This window comes from Cavia porcellus, unplaced genomic scaffold, assembly GCF_034190915.1.
Source record: "Cavia porcellus strain 051 isolate PalLab524CR breed Dunkin Hartley unplaced genomic scaffold, mCavPor4.1 scaffold_7, whole genome shotgun sequence".
Taxonomy (NCBI): domain Eukaryota; kingdom Metazoa; phylum Chordata; class Mammalia; order Rodentia; family Caviidae; genus Cavia; species Cavia porcellus.
In genome coordinates this window covers 22,790,810-22,812,084 of record NW_026947490.1, presented here as the reverse complement: position 1 = coordinate 22,812,084, position 21,275 = coordinate 22,790,810, and the positions used below count along the sequence as shown (strand labels likewise).

The 21,275-nt window shown below is 55.5% G+C and overlaps 1 protein-coding gene and 1 long non-coding RNA gene across 2 annotated transcripts; one reads left to right on the top strand and one right to left on the bottom strand.

The window, feature by feature from the left end:
- Positions 1 to 4,876: 4,876 nt before the first annotated feature.
- Positions 4,877 to 17,404, bottom strand: Cblc (Cbl proto-oncogene C). The gene is made up of 12 exons (XM_013146880.3): positions 16,987 to 17,404; positions 14,575 to 14,721; positions 14,311 to 14,467; positions 13,601 to 13,722; positions 12,467 to 12,604; positions 10,291 to 10,378; positions 9,437 to 9,568; positions 8,828 to 8,983; positions 8,551 to 8,631; positions 5,236 to 5,345; positions 5,036 to 5,115; positions 4,877 to 4,954 (listed from the first exon to the last, which is right to left on the bottom strand). Exons 1-11 carry the CDS (start codon positions 17,337 to 17,339, stop codon positions 5,106 to 5,108), a joined length of 1,494 nt encoding a protein of 497 aa, XP_013002334.1. The 5' UTR covers positions 17,340 to 17,404; the 3' UTR covers positions 4,877 to 4,954; positions 5,036 to 5,105.
- Positions 17,405 to 17,552: 148 nt separating this feature from the next.
- Positions 17,553 to 20,580, top strand: LOC134476861 (uncharacterized). Its single transcript, XR_010048643.1, has 2 exons — positions 17,553 to 19,194; positions 20,147 to 20,580. It is a non-coding gene; the product is annotated as an uncharacterized LOC134476861 (long non-coding RNA).
- Positions 20,581 to 21,275: the final 695 nt, after the last annotated feature.

Genomic DNA, 21,275 nt, shown 5'->3' with positions numbered 1-21,275 from the left:
CCCCAGAGCAGGTGCTAGGATGGGGAAGACTCCCAAGAGGCCAACACAGGCTTGCTCACAGGGCCTATGCAGATTCCATGGTGGGAGCCGGAGGTCACCGCAGGACACGACCAAGCCCAGGGACAAGTTCTTCCTAGTTCCTCTGTCCCCAGCTTGTGCACCTGCTTCCGTGGGCCACACACAGCTGGCGCCTTCACAGCCTCTGACCCTTTCTCACCTTCTGAGGCCGCAGCCAGCCAAGGTGCTAGGTGAGGAGCAGGACCTCAGGGGCATGCACCAAAGCAAGAGAGCCCCGAGTCCCTGCTTGGCCAGCTTGGCCCCGTGGACTTGCAGGAACCTGTATACAGCAGTAATGGGGGACCTGCCTTCCCTGGCCCCTACAATTTAGTTTCATAAAACAGCTAGAGGAATCCTGTTAAGATATGAGTCAGCTCACCTCACTGTTCTGCCTGGAGCCCTTCCATGGCACCCTGCTCATTCACAGAAGCCATCTATGTGGCTCATGAAGTTCTGGCCCTTGTTAGCTCCCCGATCCCATCTACTCCCACTTTCCTATGCCAGCCTCATTCTTGTCACATTGGTCTCTGCTGTCCTGCGGTTCCACTAACATGCCAAGCAGTTTCCAGCCTCAGGGCCTTTGCACTTACTATGCCTTCCACCTCCTAATCTCTCCTCCCCTCCTCACCTCATTAAGTCACTTTGCTGGGCCATCCCATCTCCATAGCAACTGTGCTTTCCTAACAGCCTCTATTTCCCATCTCTTACTATGTTTTTCCTCAGCAGCATTTATCACTGGCTGATAGTGTTTTTAAATTTATTTTACTTATTTATTATGATGGTCTTCCTGCCTTTTTGAGACAGGGTCTCAAAAAGGTCTGTGTAGTCCAGGTTGGCCTCAAACTTTTTTTTTTTTTTTCTGTCTTTTTCCTTTTTATGGGTCCCAGGGATCGAACTCACGACTGCCTGCTTGCAAGGCAGGCGTTTATGCCGCTGAGCTAAATCCCCAGCCCCCTGGCCTCAAACTCTTGATCCTCCTGCCTCAGCATTCTAGACGCTGGGATTACAGTACCAAAGTGATTTTAATTTTTCTTTGTTTGTCTTGCATTAAACCTAAGTGTGAAGAGAACAGGAACTTTCTGACTCATTACTGGATTTCCAGAGCCTAGGACAGTGCTCAGCATGAGAAAAAATTACCGACTGAGTTAACAGTTTCATACTTGCTGTTTCGTGTGTCAGGCACATGTCTCTTGACAACAGGGCTTTCTGTGGAATTTGTCATTAGGTGATTTCATCATTGCTTGAGTGTCCCAGAGGGCCCTCGCCCAAACCAAGGTGGCCTCGATGTCACCCGTGATATGATCACGCAGGGCCTGCTGCTCACAGGGTCTGTTGTAGCCTGAACCCTGTGTCTGGTGACTGTGCACAGCTGTCCTCATCCCCCGAGGATGCCCAGGCCCCCTGTGTAAAATGGCTTAGCACCGCGTATAATCTATGCAGTCCTTCTGCATCCTTTATTATTCTTGCTGCGGTTTGAACCAGCCCTCAGGCATGCTGAGCTAAACATGCAGCCTCCCTGGAAGCTGCACCCCACGCCTCCCAGGTACTTTTTATGTTTTTGAGGCAGGATCTCTCTGCCAGTTCAGGCTGGCCTTGAATTTGCAGCAGTCCACCTGCCTTGGCCGCCCAAGTGCCAGATTGTGATCCACACCCTGGCTGGCATCTCAAATCGTCCCTAGATGATTGTGATGCTGAACACAGTGCGAACCCTGTGGAAATGATCTTTATGCCACATTGTGCAGGGAGTAATGACAAGGGAAGGGGCTCTACATGTCCAGGTCAGATGCAGTTGTTTTTTCTGAGTATCTTTGATCCGAGGTTGGTTGAACCCTCATTTGCAGAGCTCACAAATAGGGGAGACTGAGTGCTTTTTATGAATAAGTCTTCCTTTTTCTCTCTCTTCCTCCCCTTAGTTTTCATGCAGTGTCTGGCAGCTAACTTTAAAATTAGTCCACACAAATAAAATAAAATAGAGTAATAAAAAGAAAAAAATAAAATCAGTCCACAGCATGGCTCCTTGGGAGGCTGAGGCAGGACTGTAAATTCAAGGTCATCCTAGGCAACTCAGTGAGATATTTTCTCACAATAAAAAGGGCTGGGGCTGTAGCTCAGTGGTAGGGCACTTGCCTAGCATGCATGAATCCCTGAGTTTGATTCCCAGTAGAGCAAAAAGAATAAAAGACAAACTGGGCATGGTGGCACATGTCTGTAATCCTAGCTCTCTGGAGGCTGAGACAGGAGGATCTATGTGAGTTTAGGGCCAGGCTGAATTACATAGTGAAACCCTGACTCAAAAAGGCAAAAAAAGAAACAATAAAAAACAAAAGTAGTTCTCAGCTTGTGGGATAGGAGGATCACGAGGGGTTTGGAGGGGAATGGTTAATTATGCCCGATGCGTCTGGAAAGTGGACGCGCTGATATTTCCTGTTGTGTGAATGCATTTTGGTTGACCAAATGGCAGTGCAGGGAAGTTAGAAAACTGCTTGGCGGAGAGCGTGTTAGCGTGGAGGGCGATATCGGGGGTGCGGAAAGGGGTGGACCGTGCTGGACGCTGTGAGGCTGGACGCTGTGAGGCCCAGTTGCCCAGCACCTGCCCGCTCCCCACACCCGGAGCTGTCTTTACTGCCCGCAAGCTTGGTACCCTCTGTTGAAACCCCCGACTCAGCTCGGCAAACCCTTCCCTGCTGGGGGACCAGGAGCCGAGGGACGGAAGAAGCAGGGTGCGGGGAATCATTTCTGGCTTTGGGGGGTAGATAGCCCTGCGGATTGCATGGAACAGACAGTGCCACCCCCCGCGATGAGGGGGTAAGCGCCTCACAGCTCCCGGCTGGGCCGCTGAAATGAGCCATTGCCTGGCATCTGAAGGAGCTGCTTTCAGGGTCCCTGAGGTCACGGAAATTCAGAAAGGCTGGCATCCACTAAAGGAAATGCCGTGGGTCTCCTGTATACCATTTTTTCTTTTTTTTGTCCATGCTGGATAGCACATCTCCAACACTTTTTACTTCTTTTTTTTTTTTTTTTGTCTTTTGAGACAGGGTCTCGCTGGCCAGTTCAGGCTGGCCTCGGGCTCACTTTGTAGCCCAGGCTGGTCTCGAACTTGCAACAATTCTCCTGCCTCAGCCTCCCGAGTGTTCACCACCACGCCCGGCTTCCTATTTATTTATTTATTTTTGGTGCCAGGGATCAAACTCACGACCTCACATTTACCAAGCAGGCACTTATGCCGCTGAGCTAAACACCCGGCCCCTTTTTATTTTTTGAGGCAGTTGTCACTAACTTCCTCAGGCTGGCCTCAAACACGCCATCCTCTTGCCTCTGCCTCCTGAGCCTGGATAATGGATATGTACCACACCACTGTGCCTGGGCTTCCTGTAAATTTTAAATCCTTTCCTACGACTTAAAATGCCCAATGCAATGCAAATGCTGGGTAAGGGGTCGCTGTATGGTATTGGTTAGGGAATTATGTCATGGAAAGAAGCCTGCATGTTCGGTATGGATGATAGTTTTTAAAAAGTATTATTGCCTGGGTGTGGTGTGTAATCCCAGCATTCAGGAGGCTGAGGCAGGAAGACCTCCATGAGTTGAAGGCCAGCCTGCACAACACAGTGAGTTCAAGGCCAGTCTACCCTACATAATGAGACCCTGTGTCAAACCCTGCCTGCTCCCCCAAACTGATTCACCATAGATTGAATCCCTAAGTGCAGGACCAGGGGGGTGGACACCCGGCAGCCCCCAGCAGCCCTGCTACAGGGGCCACTAGTTGGCACCTTCTGATTGCTCTTGCAGCTGGAGAGGCTCCTCCGAGGCCACCCCACATCCTGGCCCCCAGTGGCCGTGAGTAATAAGGCAGTCATTGCTGTCATCTGCTAAGTCACGGGGTGACGGTGATGTGCTGAGCATGAGCTAACGAGAAAAGCAGCCACATCCCTCTTCTGGGATGGATGGCCTAGGCGGTGACAGCTCAGGGGCCCGATCAGCAGGGGACCAGTGTCCTCATCAGACCAGTGCTGTGGCTAGAGACCACTGGCCAGCGGCCAGTCCTGCTCACGCTCCCATCCTGGCTCTCCAAGTCATTCCTGGGGTTCTGGGAGTGACCCCAAGCCCTGTCAGTAAAGTCCCTTTCTGTCCCTCATGCGGCTCTGTGGCTTGGATGGGGACTTTAGAGCACCCCCTCCTCCCTGCTCTCCCTACGGAGATCTCGCCTCATCTTTTCCATCTCAGTGCAGCCGTCACCGCCTCCTGGAAGTTCTTCCTGATTTCCCGGGTGGGGTCAGGCACCCCCTCTGTTCTCCTGTAACCCTTGGGACCCACTCTGGGTCCTCCCTGGTCTGTCCCCCACTCTGGGACGTGAGCTGCAGGGCAGCAGCAGCCACTGCTGTATTAGCAGCACTGTGGGGCCCAGGGCTGGGCATAGTCCGTCACCTGAGGTGTGGCTGCTCGAATGGCAGTGGGCCCTCGGGTGGGAGGCCGTTCCTGGTGTGATCTAGACTCTCTGCTCTGGGAGAAGGGCCAAGACGGGAGGACACAGACAGGTGTGAGGGAGCTGGCCTGGGTGGGCGCCTCCCTCGCATGGAAAGGTCGGGTCCCTCAGACCAGGGGCGAACTTGGGTCTGTGCCCCCAGGAATGTCTTTGCCACGATGCACCAGGGCTGGATGCCGGATTCCCCGAGAACTTGGGTTGCAGGACTCCCAGGACTGCCAGAGAAGGCTGGGTGCCCTGGGTGACCCTGTGGGCATGGGGCTTGGGGGCCACCCTTTCTCCGTGCCAAGCTGCCCCCTGGTGGCTGCCGCCCTCTCCCACCAGGCACTAGAGGTCCTGTCAGGCTTGGGACTTTATTTCGGATCACAAACCCCTTCCAGCCCCTGAGGGTCCGTTGTAGCAGCGCATCTGGGCACCCTGGGAGGGAGAGGAAGAGTCAGGGAGGATGGGGTCTCGAAGGCAGGTTGGAGGCTGGAGAGGTGGGGGAGGCGCACTCACCTGGCTTCAAGGCCTGGGAGCCTGCGGGGGTGGGGGGGCCCACAGAGGCAGCTGGAGGGGTGCACTTCCTTTAGGAGTTTCTGTAAGGGAGGAGATGGGGGCAGTTGATTTCCTGGGACCAGGGTTTCCCCTCCACCCCTCGTCCTTAGGTCCAGGAGTTCCAACCCTACCTCCTCACACATCACCCTCTCCCCACTCACCCTGCGGCCCCCTCGGTGGCCTGGGCCCTGGAGCCGCCACTCCACTGGGCTACGGCCCTGGTTCTCGGCAAGGGAATGGGGGCCCGGAGTCGGGGGAGTGCCAGGGGTGCCTGGAAGGGAGGACATTCACTAGGGGAGCTGTCCTAGTGTCATTTTGTGGGCCCACACAGGAGTGATGCTGTGACGGGGGACCCCAGGATCGTAGGATTGGGTCCTGCCCCCAGTGTAAGCTGGTTTCCCCTTGGTCTTTGCCGTGAGGAGGGTGAAGCTCTGTGTGCCCATGTGGCATCCACCATCCGCCTACTTCCTACCCATTCACTCATCTGCTCCATCCACCGCCCGCTGGACCATCTACTCCACCCACCCACCCACCCACCCACCCACCCATCCACCCGGAGCATCCAATGTGTCAGGCCCTGTCCTAGGCTCTGAGGACACAGCCATGAAGAGAACAGAAAAATATTCCTCTGTTCACGGAGCTGAGGGTCTACCTAGCCGGGCCGAGGGTGAGTCACCGGCCTACCATCAAGGACAGTCTCAGGGGTGTCCTGGCCAAGGGCTGCCTCTGGCAGGTAGGGATGATGGGCTAAGGCTGAGGGCAGGAAGTAGGGGCCCCCAGGGGAGCTGGGGGAGGAGGCAGGCCCAGGGCTTTGGCTTGAATTCTTCTTCGTGCTGGGGAAGCAGCGGGGCTTCCGAGGAGGAAGGGGAAAGGGAAGGGACGTGACAGCCTACGCAAAGCCCATCTCGCAGGCTCTGTGGAGGCGTGCGGTCAGGCTTGCCCCACACCTGTCCCCGTTCTGCACACAGCGTCACCTAGGGGAGCCTTCCTAGCGACAGTCACAGTCATGGGGACCCTGGCCAGGAGCACAGCTCTGAGGCATCTGGCAGCCGTGAGAGCCCCAGGAAGCAGGGACAGGCCTCTCGGCCACCATGTGCACTCGGAACCAAGGCAGTGGATCGGGCAGGCTGGGCCCCAGTGTGGTGGTCCCAGATCCCGAGGGACCTTCGGCTCCCGAGCATCAGCGTCCCTCTGCGTTGAATGGGGGCCTAGTGGTACAGCCCTCACGGGGCTGTCACAGCGGGGTATTTGAAAAGGAGTGCCAAGGCTGGGTAATAAAACCAGGCCTTGTCTAGAAATGAAAGTAAAAATAAAACAAACTGGGCACAGTGAGACATACCTGTCATCCCAGCACCTCAGGAGGCTGAGGCAGGAGGATGGCAGGCTCGAGCCAGCCTGGGTAACTTAGTGAGACCCTGTCTCAAAAAATAAAAAGGGTTTGGCAAAGTCCCAGGCTCCGTTCCATGCCCAGTGCCGGCCCGGGGCCAGTGTGTGTGGGGGTCCCACAGCTCCAGGCACAGAGCAAATGTCACAGCGTGCTCCCTACTCCGTGAGGACGTGAGGCCGGCCACCTCAGGGGGAAGGAGCAGCAGTGAGCCCGCTGTCCTGTCCCCATGTGGCGGGTTCTGATGAAGAAGAGAGAGCAGGAGTCGCCTGGCTTTTGCAAGGAGGGGGTTGTGTTGGGGTTGGGGTGCGGGCCTGGTGCCGGCAAAGGTGCACCCATCGCTGTCCGGGTGGGAGGGGCCACTGGCCGCGTCCCCTCCCCTAGCTGTCCCCCGGGAGTAGCTGAGTGCTCCTAACATTTCCATTTGCTTTTGGCTACAGGTCCACAGGATCTGTTTTTAGCTTCCTTCTCTGGTCTCCGAGCCACCCCACCCCCTTCCTGCTGGCTCTCTGTTTGCTCTGGTCCAATAACGTTCCGGACTTCCTGCGCTGTTTGTTTGAGGTCAGTTCAGTATTGATTAAAGCTACTGTGTAATGTGCTCAAGAGACTAACAGATCTGCCCCTTCCCGGCAGGCCCAGAGCTCAGAAAATCAAGTGATGGAAAGAACGGCCAGGATGCACTAACATAATGATCAAAATAAGCAGATGGCCAGGCATGGCGGTGTGCACCTGTGATCCCAGCACTCAGGAGGCTGAGGCAGGAGGATCACTGTGAGTTCCGGGCCATCTGGGGCTACATAGTGATTTCAAGGGCAGCCCGAACTACTTTGTGAGGTCTGGTCTCAAAACAACAACAAACAAAAAGCCAAAATAAATAGCAGAAAGGTATGGTATATACCCATAATTCCCAACAACGTGGCAAGCTGAGGCAGGAGGATTCCAAGTTTGAGGCAAACCTGGACAATTTAGAGACTTAGCAAGACCTTGTCTCAAGATAAAAAAATAAGGGGCTGGGGATTTAGCTCAGCGGCATAAGCGCCTCCCTTGCAAGCATGTGGTCATGAGTTCGATCCCTGGTACTGGTTTAAGAAAAAAAAAAAAAGATAAAAAAATAAGACAGAAAAAACAAACAAACTAAAAAGGACTGGGAATGTAGCTCAGAGAAGATCCTGAGTTCAGTTCCTAGCACCAGCAAAACAAAACAAAATCCCCAAATAAACAAACAAAAATCCAAACAGAGTCAGGACAGTATAGCCCAGGAGCAGCGCACCTCCCTCCAGGTGCCGAGGCCCGGGCTCTCCATCTCCAGGGCTGCAAAGACAGGAGCACTAACGGATCCTTAAAAAAACAAACCCAGAAGCAACTAAAATACGGAAACCCTGGTTCAGGCTGTGTGGCTCTGGGTAGTGAGGCTCCTCCCTGAAACTCCGCCCCCTGCCGCCCCCTCCCGGACGGTGAGGAGGGGACCATTCCTGGCTCCCGAGGGCTACTGGGAAAACGCAGTGAAGCCCATTTATCTGGTGCCCACACACCGAGCACTGGCTCCCCGGACACACCATGCATGTAATGGAGAGAGAGAAAGACAAAGTCCTGATGCCCAGGGGGTTTGGACCAGCTGGCCCCGGTGCCAGAAGATACTGTAGATGCTGGGCCTCAAGACACACCCCTGTAATCCTAGCACTTGGGAGGCTGGGGCAGGATGATCACCACAAGTTTAAGGCCTGTGGATTCATGGTGGGGCAGGGGCTGAGGGACATGGTTGTTCTTCTCAAAGGGGTGGTCAGGGAAAGCATCCTGGAGAGGAGGGAGGACAGTGAGTGTGGAAAGAAGCTCAGGCTGAAGGAGATGCAGGTGCAAAGGCCCTGGGGTAGGATGTACCTGGGACACTGGGAGGAGTGCAAGGAAACAAATGAAGCAGAGGAGCAAAGAAAACAGGAGTGGTCACAGAGGACGGGAGCTACCAGACTGCACTGAGCCTTCCACATGGGCCAAGGGGAGGGCCCCCACATTCCCTGCCCCCAGCCGTGGCCACCCCAGGAAGACTGGGGCTGTGTGACACCCAGCTGCCCAACACAAGTGGCGCCAGACTCACCACCTCCAGCTGGTGTTCACTTCTGGGTCTCCTGGGGGGCAGATCTCCCCGAGGGGGCAGAGGAGGAGCAGGAGGGGCCACCTGGAGGAGGAAGATGGGGTCTTGGTGAGCAGCCATGTCCTCCTTAGCCACTCCGGCTTCTGCCTGGAGGAGGAGCCCAGCGCTGTTCCAGATGTGACGGGATGTGACAGCCACTCCCAGAACCCTGACACACAGGATCCGTGCCCCGGCCTCCTCCCTACGACCCAGGAATCCGTCCCGCACCGGCCCTGCCTACCTGCTCCCGCTCCACGCTCTCCTGGTCACGGCTGGGGTCTGTGTCCACGGCACTGGCCTTGCCCTCCACTGTGCCTCCGGTGAACCGATAGAAGCTCACGGCCTCGCAGCCCTTGATCTCACGGCGGCAGAAGGGGCACGTCTGGCTGTCCTTGTGCTGGGCGGCAGGTGGGAGGGGGTCAGCATCGCCCTGGGCCTGCCTGTTCTCAGACTCTGAGGACGTCACCTCCACCATAGTGACGTGGCGAGGACAGAGAGGGAAGGAGGTGGCACAGAAATGCAGCCGGGGAGGGGGGATGCCTCCCCTGCCCCCAGAGCTCCCACCATTAGCCTTGTCCTCCACAGGAGGAGGCCACGGCTCAGAGCGAAACCCTCAACTCTAGGTTACCCAGCGAGAAAGGAGGACATCCTGTCCCTCATAGTGTGCTGGTGTGGGCAGGGCCAGGTGGAAATGGGGGTGCTGACAGGCAGTGGGCCTGGGGGTCCCCAGCTGTGGTCTGCTCTGTGGGCCTTGGTTTCTCCATCTGATCCTTAAGGCCCTTGGGAGATCCTGTTGGGACTTTTACTGTGGCGGGGGGACCCGGGGTGAGGAGGCAGGGCAGGGGCCCACCTGCCAGGCAGCCAGGCAATGGCTGCAGAGCAGGTGTCCGCAGGGCTCGATCCTCACGTCCTTGTCCCTTTCGGCACAGATCTTGCACAGCTCGAATGTGGAATCCATGTCCCAGTAGAGCTGCAGCTGTTCCTGCAGTGAGCAGGTGGTAAGGACGAGACCGGAGGTCAGGAGGTCGGGCAGCACAGGAGGCTGCCCAGCCTCACACCCCTGACCCCTCCTGCCAGGAGACTTCCTCCCGGCCTGCTCTTGGGGTTACCAGATTTAGCAAATAAAAACGCAGGTTGCCCTGTGAAATCTGAGTTTCCAGCTGGGTGTGGTGGTGCACACTTGTAAATCCCTGCACTCTGGGAGGCTGAGGCAGGAGGGTTGCAAGTCTGAGTCCAGCCTGGACAACTCAGTGAGAGTGAGTCTGTTTTTCAAAAAGATTTCTAAAAGGGCTGGGGCTGTAGCTCAGCCTGAAGATCTTGGATTCCATCCCTTGTAAGTATAAAAAACAATTTCCAATAAGCGACGAATAGAATCTCTGCCTGGCAAACGCTCAAGTGCACTCCCTGGTCTGATGATCTCAGCAGTCCTACTTCCTCATCCAAGCCCCACGATAACCCCTGGGCGAGAGGCAGGAAGAGCCGCAGTTTCCAGAGGATGAACTGGGCCTCAGAGAGGCCAAGGGGTGGACCGAGGTCACACAGCCACCAACCAGCACTCGGCACCAAGGCGAGGTGTTTTGTTTTGGGGACAGGGTCCCGCTATGTAGCCCCGGCTGACCTTGGACTCGAAGCAATCCTCCTGCCTCAGCCTCCCGCGTGCTGGGGTCACCGGCGTGTGCCATCACAGGGGCTCCTGGGTCTTACCTCTGACACGTGGATGTGCTGCTGGGGTGCAGCCAGGCAGAGCGCTGTCAGGTCTGGGTTGCGGTTCTTCCCGTCTGGGTAGAGGAAGCTGGGGGAGGGAGTCGCGGGCTAGGTGGGGGGCACAGTCTCTTCCCTCCCAGAGCGGGGAGGAAGGACCGGCAGAGCTCCGGGGCTGACAGGCTGCTGCAACCCACTGCCTTTCCTGGCTGCGACTGGGCCTGTCCAGGGTCCCGGGGTCCCCCAGGACAGGGCAGCATTGCCGGCCCTCCCAAAGTGGCCCCACAAAACCTTGGTGACTCTTTTTTTTTTTTTTTTGGTCTTTTTCATTTTTATCGGTATCAAGGATCGAACTCACGACTGCCTGCTTGCAAGGCAGGTACTTATGCCGCTGAGCTAAATATCCCCCCCCCCCCGACTCATTTTTGAGGCACGCGGCAGGTTGGACAGGAAATGGAACCAGGTTTCAGTAGCCCTCTCTCAGGATCCTACTTTTCTTCTTTTTCTTTTCTTTCTTTCTTTCTTTCTTTTTTTTTTTTTTGAGACAAGGTCTCATCACGTTGTTCAGGCTGGCCTTGAACTCACTGTGTAATCCAGGCTGGCCTCAAGCATATGGCGATCCTCCTGCCTCAACCTCTCCGGTGCTGGGATAACAGGTATGTGCTACCATGCCTGGTTTTTTAAAAAATTTTGAGACAGCATCTTGCCAAATTTTCTAGGCTGGGCTTGAATCTGCAACCCTCCTGCCTCAGCCTCCCCAGTGCTGGAACTGAGGATGTGTGCTGCATGCTGGGCTGGGATTCCACTGTTCCCATTAAGCCTGGTCGTGACAGGGCCACGGGCTGTTGCAGCAACTAACTCGTTGGACTTCAGGCTCTCGGCACTGGAAGGTCTCCTGAGACCTTTCCTTCTATTTTTTGCTTTGCAGGGCAAAGGCAGCCGCTGTAGAACAGCACGAGCTGCCTGGCTGGGGTCCCACAGTGACCGTCACATGCTGTGCGACCCAAGCTGACCTCAGTTTCCCCTTCTGTAAAATGAACATGATCATGCCCAGGGCAAAGACTGGTAGCAAAGGGCAACTAAGACAAAACTTCAGTTGGCTCTGGTGGCCCATGGCTGTCACCCCAGCACGCAGAGAAGCTGAGGCAGGAAGACTGCAAGTTGGAGCTCAGCCTGGGGTACACAGCAAAAGCTTCCCCTAAAATAAAAAGAACCAGAGATGCTGTGCAGCGGTGGAGCGCGCTCTGTCCAGTCTCCAGCACCATAAAACAAACAAACAAACAAACAAACACAAAATAGAAAAAGGGACAAAAAGCCTGGCGATGCCGGAGAGGGGACCAAGCAGACACTTGGCACGGGTGGGGAGGTTGGACAGAGTCTTGCTCTGTAGTCCAGGCTGGCCTCGGACTCAAGCTCTCCTGCCTCAGTCTCCCCGAGTGCTGGGATTACAGGCATGCGCCACCACCGCGCCCGGTTTAAATCGAAGCTTCTCTGTGGTGTGAGAGCTGAAACCAGAAGGCCAGGCGTCGCGGGCTGAGACCCGCGGGCCCCGCCGCTGGGAAATTGCCCATCTGCACATGCGCAGGAGAGAGCACACGCCGCTCTGCGCCCCGCTGCGGCGTCTCACCGGGGCGCTGGCGAGCAGGTCGGGTCCAAATGCGCAGCCACCGGGCGCCGATCTAGCTTGGCCACACCGGGCCATCGAGTGTGCCATCCCCATCACACGGCGGAGGAGGCAGGCACAGCGAGGCTGCTTTTGCTGTTTTAAAGGCTTCCAAGAACAAGGCTGAGCCGGGCGTGTGGCTCACTCCTGCACTCCAGCCCTCGGGAGGCTGAGGCAGGAGGAGCGCGGAGCTCCAGGCCAGGCCGCGCAGTGAGTTGAAGGCCACACTTTACTACGAAGTGAGATCCTGTCTCAACAAGACGAAACAGGACACATAACTACTGTGGATGTGCAGCAACACCGTCTGTCGGTCCATCTGTCTGTCTGCCTGCCTGTCTATCAGGTCCTCCCTACCCGGATTTCTTCCCTAGCCCTAGCGGCCCATTTCACAGCTTTGTCCATGACAAAGGCGCCCCCTCGCTCTGGCCCTCGACTGCCACCTGCTGGACGTGTGTGGCATCGCAGGGGTGGCGTCCTCCGCGGGGGTTCACCAGGTTGGCTGGGATGGGGACTCACTTGCCGTCCTTCTGTCCTTCGAGGAGCACCAGGGACAGGGGTCCGCTGGGAGGGATGGTCTGCAGGATGCTGCCGTCCGAGTTCACGTACCCGATGGCCCACTGCCCCAGGCGGGTGCAGCTGGGCCGGAAGATGTAGCTGCAGGGAGACGAGGTGGCAGGGGTGAGGGATGTCCCCGCCTTGTGCTGTGACTTTGCCGTGTAAATCACAGCTGACGGAGACCCTCGGGGGCCACACTCGGGAGAACCTTCTTTTTTGTGTTTTGTTTTCGGTGCCCGGAATCGAACTCCGTGCGGCTGAATGCCATCCCTGGTCCCTCCCCTCCCCTCCCCTCCCCTCCCCTCCCCTCCCCTCCCCTCCCCTCCCCCTCCTCTTCCTCCTTTCCAATGAAACTCCCTCTCGCCTCCTGTGGGTCTCCACCTCCTTCCTCTAAGTCAGGAGTCCCAGGCACTTCTGGTTCCCCCTGTGTAGGGATGCAGGGGTCCCTACGCTCACCCTCAGCTTCCCTGCCAGCCACTTCAGGAGACTTCTACCTGGCTCTGCCTGCTCAGTTCTTATGACAACCCCACCAGTGTCTGTTTAGGGCTCTCCCTGGGGACCTGCTAGGCTGTAGACAAAGCTGACTCTGGTGTGGTGGGTGGACCAGGGCATTTCGGGGCTCCTGACTGCCACAGGGATAGGAGTCAGTTCTGGGGCTTTTGCTAGAAGTATCAGAACCAGGTTACCTCATTCTACAGTGGATGCTAAGTGACCGTTTCTAGAAGCCATTTGCCACCACAAGGACAGACTGACAACAAAGCTAACACAGGAAACGGAAGACAGGTACAAATGGAAACAGATTCCTGACAGTAGGATTTGGACACCTGGATCCTGCTGTGCCTGCAACCCATACTCTGGGTTTTTTAATTCTAGGAATTCATCCATTCCTTTTCCTTTGCCCTTCACCTGGTCTGAAGTACAGCCAGAACTGGACCAGCGCTGACACATTTGCCTTCTGGGGCTCCTGTACTTCATGGGCTTTCCACTCTCTGGGGTCCAAGGAGCCTCATCCCCTAGTCTCTGAGGCTCTCTGTACCTGCCCTTGCTGCCTGGTCCAGACCCCCAAGGTACCCCTGCCCAGGCCGCCATGGTTACCTGCCTGGCTTGTCTCTGTAGGCCTGCAGGCGGGCCTGTACATCATCATATGTCAGGAAGGCCATGTAGCCCGGGTGGTTGACAGCTAGGAGCTGCCAGTTCTTGAGCAGCGTTGGCCATGGCTGGGGATAAGGTTGGTGCCAGGGAAGAACAAAGAGGAAGTTCATGTTGCTAGCACCGCCGGGAGCCAAGAATCCAGCCAGTTGCTCACAGCCCTAGTGGGACTCAGCAGTGTCTACACAGAAGTCCCAGACACTTACATCCCCAGGCCTGGCCTGCTCTCTCAGATGTGGGGATCCAGGCCCAGCCTCCTCCCTCAGACCCAGGGATCCAGGCTCAGTTTCATCCCTCAGACCCAGGGATCCAGGCTCAGTTTCATCCCTCAGACCTGGGCATCCAACCTTAGTTTCCTTCCTCAGACCCAGGGATCCAGGACAGTTTCCTTCCTCAGACCCAGGGATCCAGGCCCAGTTTCCTTCATCAGATCCAGGGATCCAGGCTCAGTTTCCTCCCTCAGACCTGGGCATCCAACCTTAGTTTCCTTCCTCAGACCCAGGGATCCAGGCTCAGTTTCCTTCCTCAGACCCAGGGATCCAGGCCCAGCCTTCTCCCTCAGACCAGGGATCCAGGCCCAGTTTTCTTCCTCAGATCCAGGGATTCAGGTTCAGTTTCCTCCCTCAGACCCGGGGGACCTGCCTGTCCTCTCTGACCTGGAAGAGCCTGGTGAAAATGTCAAACTCGAAGATGGACACGTGGCCACTGAAGGTGAGGTCCATGGTGGAGCACAGGGCCTGGGCAGTGGCGCCAGGTTCCACAGCGTGACAGGTGTTCAGCAGTGCCTGGAACTCGGCCCAGGGCAGCACACAGCTGTGAGGTTGGGTAGGGAGAGTCAGCTGAGCCTGGCAGGGCCTTTTGGGGTCCCCCGTGCCCCTGGCTCCCTCACACCCCGGGTTCTGGCAGGGTGGGCCACTCACCGGGCACCGCAGTGCTCCCTCCAGAAAGCGTGGGCTTCTGCCTTGGTGACCTGGTAGTGGTCCCCACAGTACTTTCCCTTGGGGAAGAGCGCGCCCAGCTCCGCGTGCATGTGGCTGAAGATGAGGGCCAGCTTGGCCAGCTGCTGCCTGCAGGGGAGAGCTCTGTGCACCGGGCTGGGCCTTGGGGCTCCCACCAGTGCTCCCCTCGGTGTCCCTATGGGGACAGGGCCCCCTGGACTCTAATATATCAGTGCCACATAGGAATGCATCCTGAGAGAGTCTCCATGCTGAGATTCTGTCTGTGGACCTCAGTTTCCCCATCTGTGAAGTGTAGCAGCAGCCAGGACCCATAGAGCCTCCGGCAGGTGGAGGTGCTCCACAGCCTGCCTGGTCACAGCACATGCTCAGATGGTCCCCACCTGGTGAGGGGTGCTGCTCAGCCCCCGGAATTCCTGGGTGGAATTTGCATCAGTTTTATCAGGGCGTGGTGGTGCATGCCTAGAATCTCAGCACTGGGAAGGCTGAGGCAGGAGGATCACCACAAGTATGAGGCCAGCCTGGACTACAGAGTGAGACCTGTCTCCAAAAAACACTTCAGTGTGGTGATTATTTTTTGTGACTAGCTCTATGGCCAGTCCAGGCTGAGAGGTACTGCAAGTGTGAAATACAGCTGGGTGCCCATGACGAGTCCGAGGCCAACCGGGGCACCTTCAGTGAGACTCTGTTTCAAAATAAATAAAAAGCTACCATGGGCAAGGGGTGCGGTTCCGGGTCAGGCTGCTTTCCCGGCAGGCATGGGGCTCTGGGTTCCATGCTCACACTGACAGAAAGAAAAGAAAATAAAAACGTGAAATGCACACCACCTTCCAAACACTTAGCACAAAGGAATCCAAGTTGAAATAATATTTTGGATATAGTGGAGTTAAAGAAAAGTTATTAAAACTCATTTCACCTGTTTTTTAAAAAAATATTTTTGTAGGGGCTGGGGATTTAGCTCAGCGGCATAAGCGCCTGCCTTGCAAGCAGGCGGTCGTGAGTTCAATCCCCGGTACCAATAAAAAGGAAAAAGACAATATATATATATATATATATATATTTTTTTTTTTTTTGTAAAATGTCTACTAGAAAATTCTAACTACCTACATGGCTTGGATAAGGTTGGACAGGACATAGCCCAGCTGGGAAGGCCTTTGATGGGTTCCAGCTGAGCCTCCACAGGCCACCCCAGGATCCCTGCCTTCTAGATCCCTCCGAGCGGGAGACTGGCGCTCAGTGGGGTTTTAGCACTTTTTGCAGAAGCTTCTAGAAATTTATTTGACACAGTGATTAGGATGGGGAAAATTTTTTTTTTTAATCAGTACTGAGGATCGAACTCACAACGGCCTGCTTGCAAGGCAGCTGCTTATGCCGCTGAGCTAAATCCCCAGCCCTGGAAAATTTGTTGGATACAGTGCTCCCTTGTAAGGTTTGTTCTAATCCCACCTCACTTTCCAGGGACCCATCTGACACTGGAGGAGGCAGAAATTCCACTTATAGTTATCTGAGCCCTAAATCCACTTGCATTTTACATGAGCATTTTTGAACATTTGCAGTGATCCTGAGCTGGGCATGGTGGTGCATGCCTGTAACTCTGATAGCCTGGGAAGTTAAGGCAGGAGGATTGCAGGTATGAGCCCAGCCTGGGCAGATTAGTAAGATCTTATCTCAGAGTTTAAAGACTAGGGATGTAGCTCAAAGCAAAGGCTGTGGGCTCAAACTTCAGTACCAACAAAACACTGATATTGAATTTTCCAGGAATCAAAGAGAAAAATTCCTCTATGTCAAAGGAAAACCATTTGATTCTATGTCATGCTGTTTACCTCCCAGGATAACTGTGCCTTGCCATTTTGAAGCAAAATATATATTATGAAAAACAATCTTTTAATTGTTTTATGATATAATTTGGACATCACAGTGATTTAAAAAATACGAGCAGACAGGTTGTTAAGGCCCCGAGTTTCACTTCAGGATGAACTGAGGAGAAACCACAAGTTTGAGGGCTGGGGATCTGCGGGAGGCTCGAGGAACCCAGGGGCTGGCTTAGACGCCCTCTGGGCTCAGCTCCAGACCTCCTCGGCCTGTCCCTGGGCAGCTCCAGGGCTGAGAGCAGCAGAAAAAGCAGAGCAGTCCAAGGCCCTGGGCTAGCTGCTGCCCAGGAACTGAAGGGCAGGACGGCAGCAGCCCAGGCCGGGTGTTCAGGGTCTCCAGATGCGACCCTCTGCCCGCCTGGACAGGAAGCCCAGCGACCCCACATGCCCAGGCGGTGCATCTGAGGCTCGGGGACTCTGGGGGAACGGGAGGGGCGGTGTCCCGGGGTCTGAGGGAGGAGGCGGGGAGCCCAGGCCACACCCCGGGCTGCCACCGTCCACTCACCTGAGCCTGGAGCCCTCCAGGAAGAGGTCGTCGCTGGCTCCCCGTCGTCCTCGGCCTGGCAGGAGCCCGGCCACCTGCTTGGCCTTGGCCTCCAGGTTGGCCAGGAACACCTGCAGGAAGTTCCAGGCGCCCCCCGGACCCTCCGAGCCGCCCGGGCCGGCGTCGTGGCGGACTCTGGCCACCGCCCGCAGGAGGCGCACGGTGCTGGGCAGCAGGTCCCGCAGCGAGGGCGGCCCCATGGCCAGCCGGGGGTCCCCGCACTGCTCCTCCAGGCTCTGCAGCAGCCTCACCGCCCGGCCGAGCGCACGCTGCTCTGCCCACTGCCCCCCTCGCGGGCCCGCCGCGGCTGCCATGGTCCCCGGGCGCCCGGGCACGCACCGGTGAGGGCAGCTGCTGGGCGCTGGCGGCGGGGGCGCGGCCGCAGGTGCGGAGTCCCGGGCGGGGCCAGGCCTGCGCCCAGGGCGCCTGGAGGCCCGGCCGGGAGCTGACTTCCTGGAGCCCTGCGGGTGGATCCAGACGTCTTCTGGTGGGGGTGCTGCGGACGCCTGGCCCCTGGGGGGGGGGCCGGGGCAGGGCCTGGGGGTCCGCGGACTTTCAGTGGAGGCAGCGAGGCCAAGGAGTGGTTCCGGGGCGCAGCAGCCCTGGGTCGTGGCGTGGCATTAAAGGGCAGAGAGCTGAGCCTCCGAGGAGGATGGGCCTGAGGGCGACTGCCACCCCTCTCACCCCCGGGAGGACGGTGCGGAGCCCACGGATCTCTGCGTCCCCACCGCGGAGTCACTGCGGGCAATCAGGCTGCAGTTTAGGTAGCCCAGGAGCAGCAGTTTGCAGACTGCTTGGATGTGGTGGCACCCCCAGGAGGCTGAGGCAGGCGGATCACACTTTCAGGCCAGCCCGAGCAATTTAGCGACACCTTGTCTCAAAATAAAAAGGGCTGGGCGTGCAGCTCAGGAATGGAGCTCCCCCTGGTTTCCAAGGCTGGGGCAGCGGAAAATGCACAGGCTGTCCGGGCGTGGTTTTCACCCCAACCTGCGGAACCAGTAGCAGCAATCAAGTCTAATCTCGGGGCAGCCGCTGGAGGGCGCTCTGGGCCAGCTGTGTCTCGGTCTCGGGTCTACCAGCCGCGCCTGGACGCTCAAGGCCCGCTCCAGTCGCCGCACACGGGCACATACACGAACATGCAGGCCACACTCCAGGTCACCTGGCCAAATTCTGCTGGCAAACTACAGAGTTTCAAATTGAATAATAGCAATAACTATGCCAGGCGTGGTGGCCCGTGTCAGTAATCACAGCGCTCAGGAGGCCGAAGCAGGAAGACCTCTGAGAGTTCCACTACATAGTAAGTTCAAGGTCAGACTGTTTTGAGAAAAAAAAAAAAAAGACAAAACAAACAAAATAGGACTATGGTAGTTAACATTCGTTGGACAGTCGCCCTCTCCCATAAACATTTGCTCACTGAATTCTCAAAACCCCTTTTAGGGAGGGGAGGGGGCTTAGGACAAGAGATGAGTAGTCTGCCCCTCCCCTGCCTCCCCCCCAACTCCAGATCCCAGGAATCCTGCGCTGGTGGAACCCTCCGAGACCAGGTCCTTGCAGCTGGGTGACAGGTCACCTCGGAGCTCCTTGGCTTTCAGATCTCTTTGGGTCTCAGTATCTTCTGCTAGAGAACGGAATGAAAACTCACAGCTTGGCAAAAGTTTGAAATTGTAGTTTGTGCTGAGGGCCGGCGACTGGAGAGAGGCAAGCCCTGCTGAGAACCCGACAGCCTTCCGCCCAGCGCGCCTGCTGCCTCCTTCGCGGGCCCTTGAAGCCAGGAATCACATTGGGCTCTCACCGCAGGGCTCTGCCCAGACTCCGCGCGTGTGCGTTTTAACATCTTCTACTTAATTCCATTCATCCACAGGAAAACTGTGCTTTCGAGCCACTAAATTGATTTCATAACCCACTAATGGGTCCTGGTTGGCAGTTTGAAAAATACTAAGAAACTCCGAGAGACGTCTGCAGGGATATTCACTGCAGTCTTGTCGGAAATGGAGGAAAGTGGGGAAAAGGTTAAGTGTCGCCAGGAAATTGCGGTGTGGGACTCTCATGGGATCCTGCACAGCGCTGGAGATGAATGAATTGGAGACAAACACCGGCAACACGAGCCCAGGCTGTCCTCAAACTCACTTGGATCCTCCTGCCTCAGCCTCCTATGTGCTGGAACTTCAGGTGGGCACCACCCTGTCTGGTTTGGGCTTGCTTTTGTTTGTTCATTTTGCAGAACTGGATGTGAACCCAGGGACTCACACATGCTGGGCAAGCCCCCTCCCAGCGAGGTACACACCCAGTCCCCTTTTTATTTTTAATTTTGAGGCAGGGTCTCACTAAGTTGGCCAGGCTGGCCTCTCACTCTGCCGTAGCTGAGACTACAGGCGTGCACTGTCTGGAAACAAAGTCTTTGCAGACGTAGTCAGGTTATTCCAATGAAGTCATGTCGCATTAGGGTGGGCCTGAAATCTAATGTGACAAGTGTTCTCCTTAAAAGAAGGGATCTAAGGCACAGATACAGAAATGTGCGCACGTGCGTGCACACACACACACACACACACACACACACACACACACACAGACGGCATCCAGAAAGCACAGCCCCGTGACAGCTTGCTGTTGGGCTTTAGCCTGCAGAACTGTGAGTGAATGAATTTCTGTCATTGGGGGCCACCTTGCTGGTGGCATTTTATCACAGCAGACTAGAAAACCAATTTCATGAATTAAAAAAATCCTCAAGTGCGGGTGATTAGTGCAGGACTCTGTTGTTTATGGCAGATGTGAAAAACCTGCAGTGCCTTAGTGTGTAAGGGCATGTGCAGTGTCATAGCATGCCTGGAGACACTGACCAGTGAGCCCAGGGTACAGGGAGGAAAGGGTTGGATGTGAGTGCCTACGGGGCTTCAGAGACACTGCTGCTGCTTTGTTTTAAATAACCAGGATCACAGGTGGGCAAACTTTTTTTTGAGACAGGGTCTCACCATGTAGTCTGTATTGACTTTGCGTTCACTATCTAGCCCAGGATGGCTTTGAATTCGCAGCAATCCTCCTGTCTCAGCCTCCAACGTGCTGGGATTACAGGTATCCACCACCACGCCTGGCTGGGTAAACAGTTCATATGGTTGTGTTTCAGGCACAAAAGAACTGGATGGCATGAGAAGATGCTCAAAACCACTGTCAGTCAGGAAAATGAAAATCCAAACCGCTAGGAAATCCCACCTCAGGAGGGGCTGTGGCATCAGCTGCCCAAGTCTGAAATCTGGGCACCATTCCCAGCACTGCAAATGAGGTCAAACAGAACTCCCTTCACACTCCCCAAGATGGCCACTGTACCCAAGACAGACACGAGCAAGTGTTGGCAGCGACATGGCCACACGGGAGTCACACGCTGTGGGCGAGAATGTTGCATGCTGCAGCTGCTGCAAAAAATAGTTTGGCCGCAGTTCAAGAATGTCACGGAGCCACGGCCGGATGGTCCTTGGCTGATGAATGGACACATAAAGAATGCCACCTTGGCGCTGCAAAATTAATGAATTATGTACTTAAATAAATAAATAGATGAGCTCACTGGGTGTGGTGGTACAAGACTGTCAAGCCCTTTGGGAGGTTGAGGCAGGAGGATTAAAAGTTTAAAGCTGGCCTGGGCAATTTAGTGATTTAGAAAGAGTTGGACATGGTGGCACATGACTGTAATCTCAGCACTTGGGAGGCTGAAGCAGGAGGACTGTGGGGAGTTTGAGGCCAGCCTGGGCTGAATACTGAGTTCAAGGTCAGCAAAGACTATATTGCAAGACTTTGTCTCAAAAAAATGTATCTATCTGGGGCTGAGGTTGCAGCTCAGTGCATAGGCCAGAGTTCAATATGAAATCTCACAAAATAAGATAAAGTGGTGTCTTCATACAATTCTGTCTTTTTTTTGACAGTTAGAAAGAATAAAATTCTGACACATTCTGCAGCGTGGCTGGCCCTAGAAATCAGGGCGCTAGGCCGAGGACCCATTTTCTCTTCCTTTTTTGTTTTTTGTTTTCTGGTACCTGGGATTGGACTCACACCCTCACGCTTGCCTGGCAGCCCTGTGCTGCTGAGCTAATCTCCAGCCTTCTTCATCAAAATGCTTTTAGCATTTTGTTTTCTTCTCCTTTTATCTTTAAAGAAAACTTTTACACATAAAAAAATCACCATGCTAAGTGAAAGAAGCCAGCCACAGAATACCATATATAGTGTGATTCTATTTTTATGAAACAATCAGAATAAGTCAATTC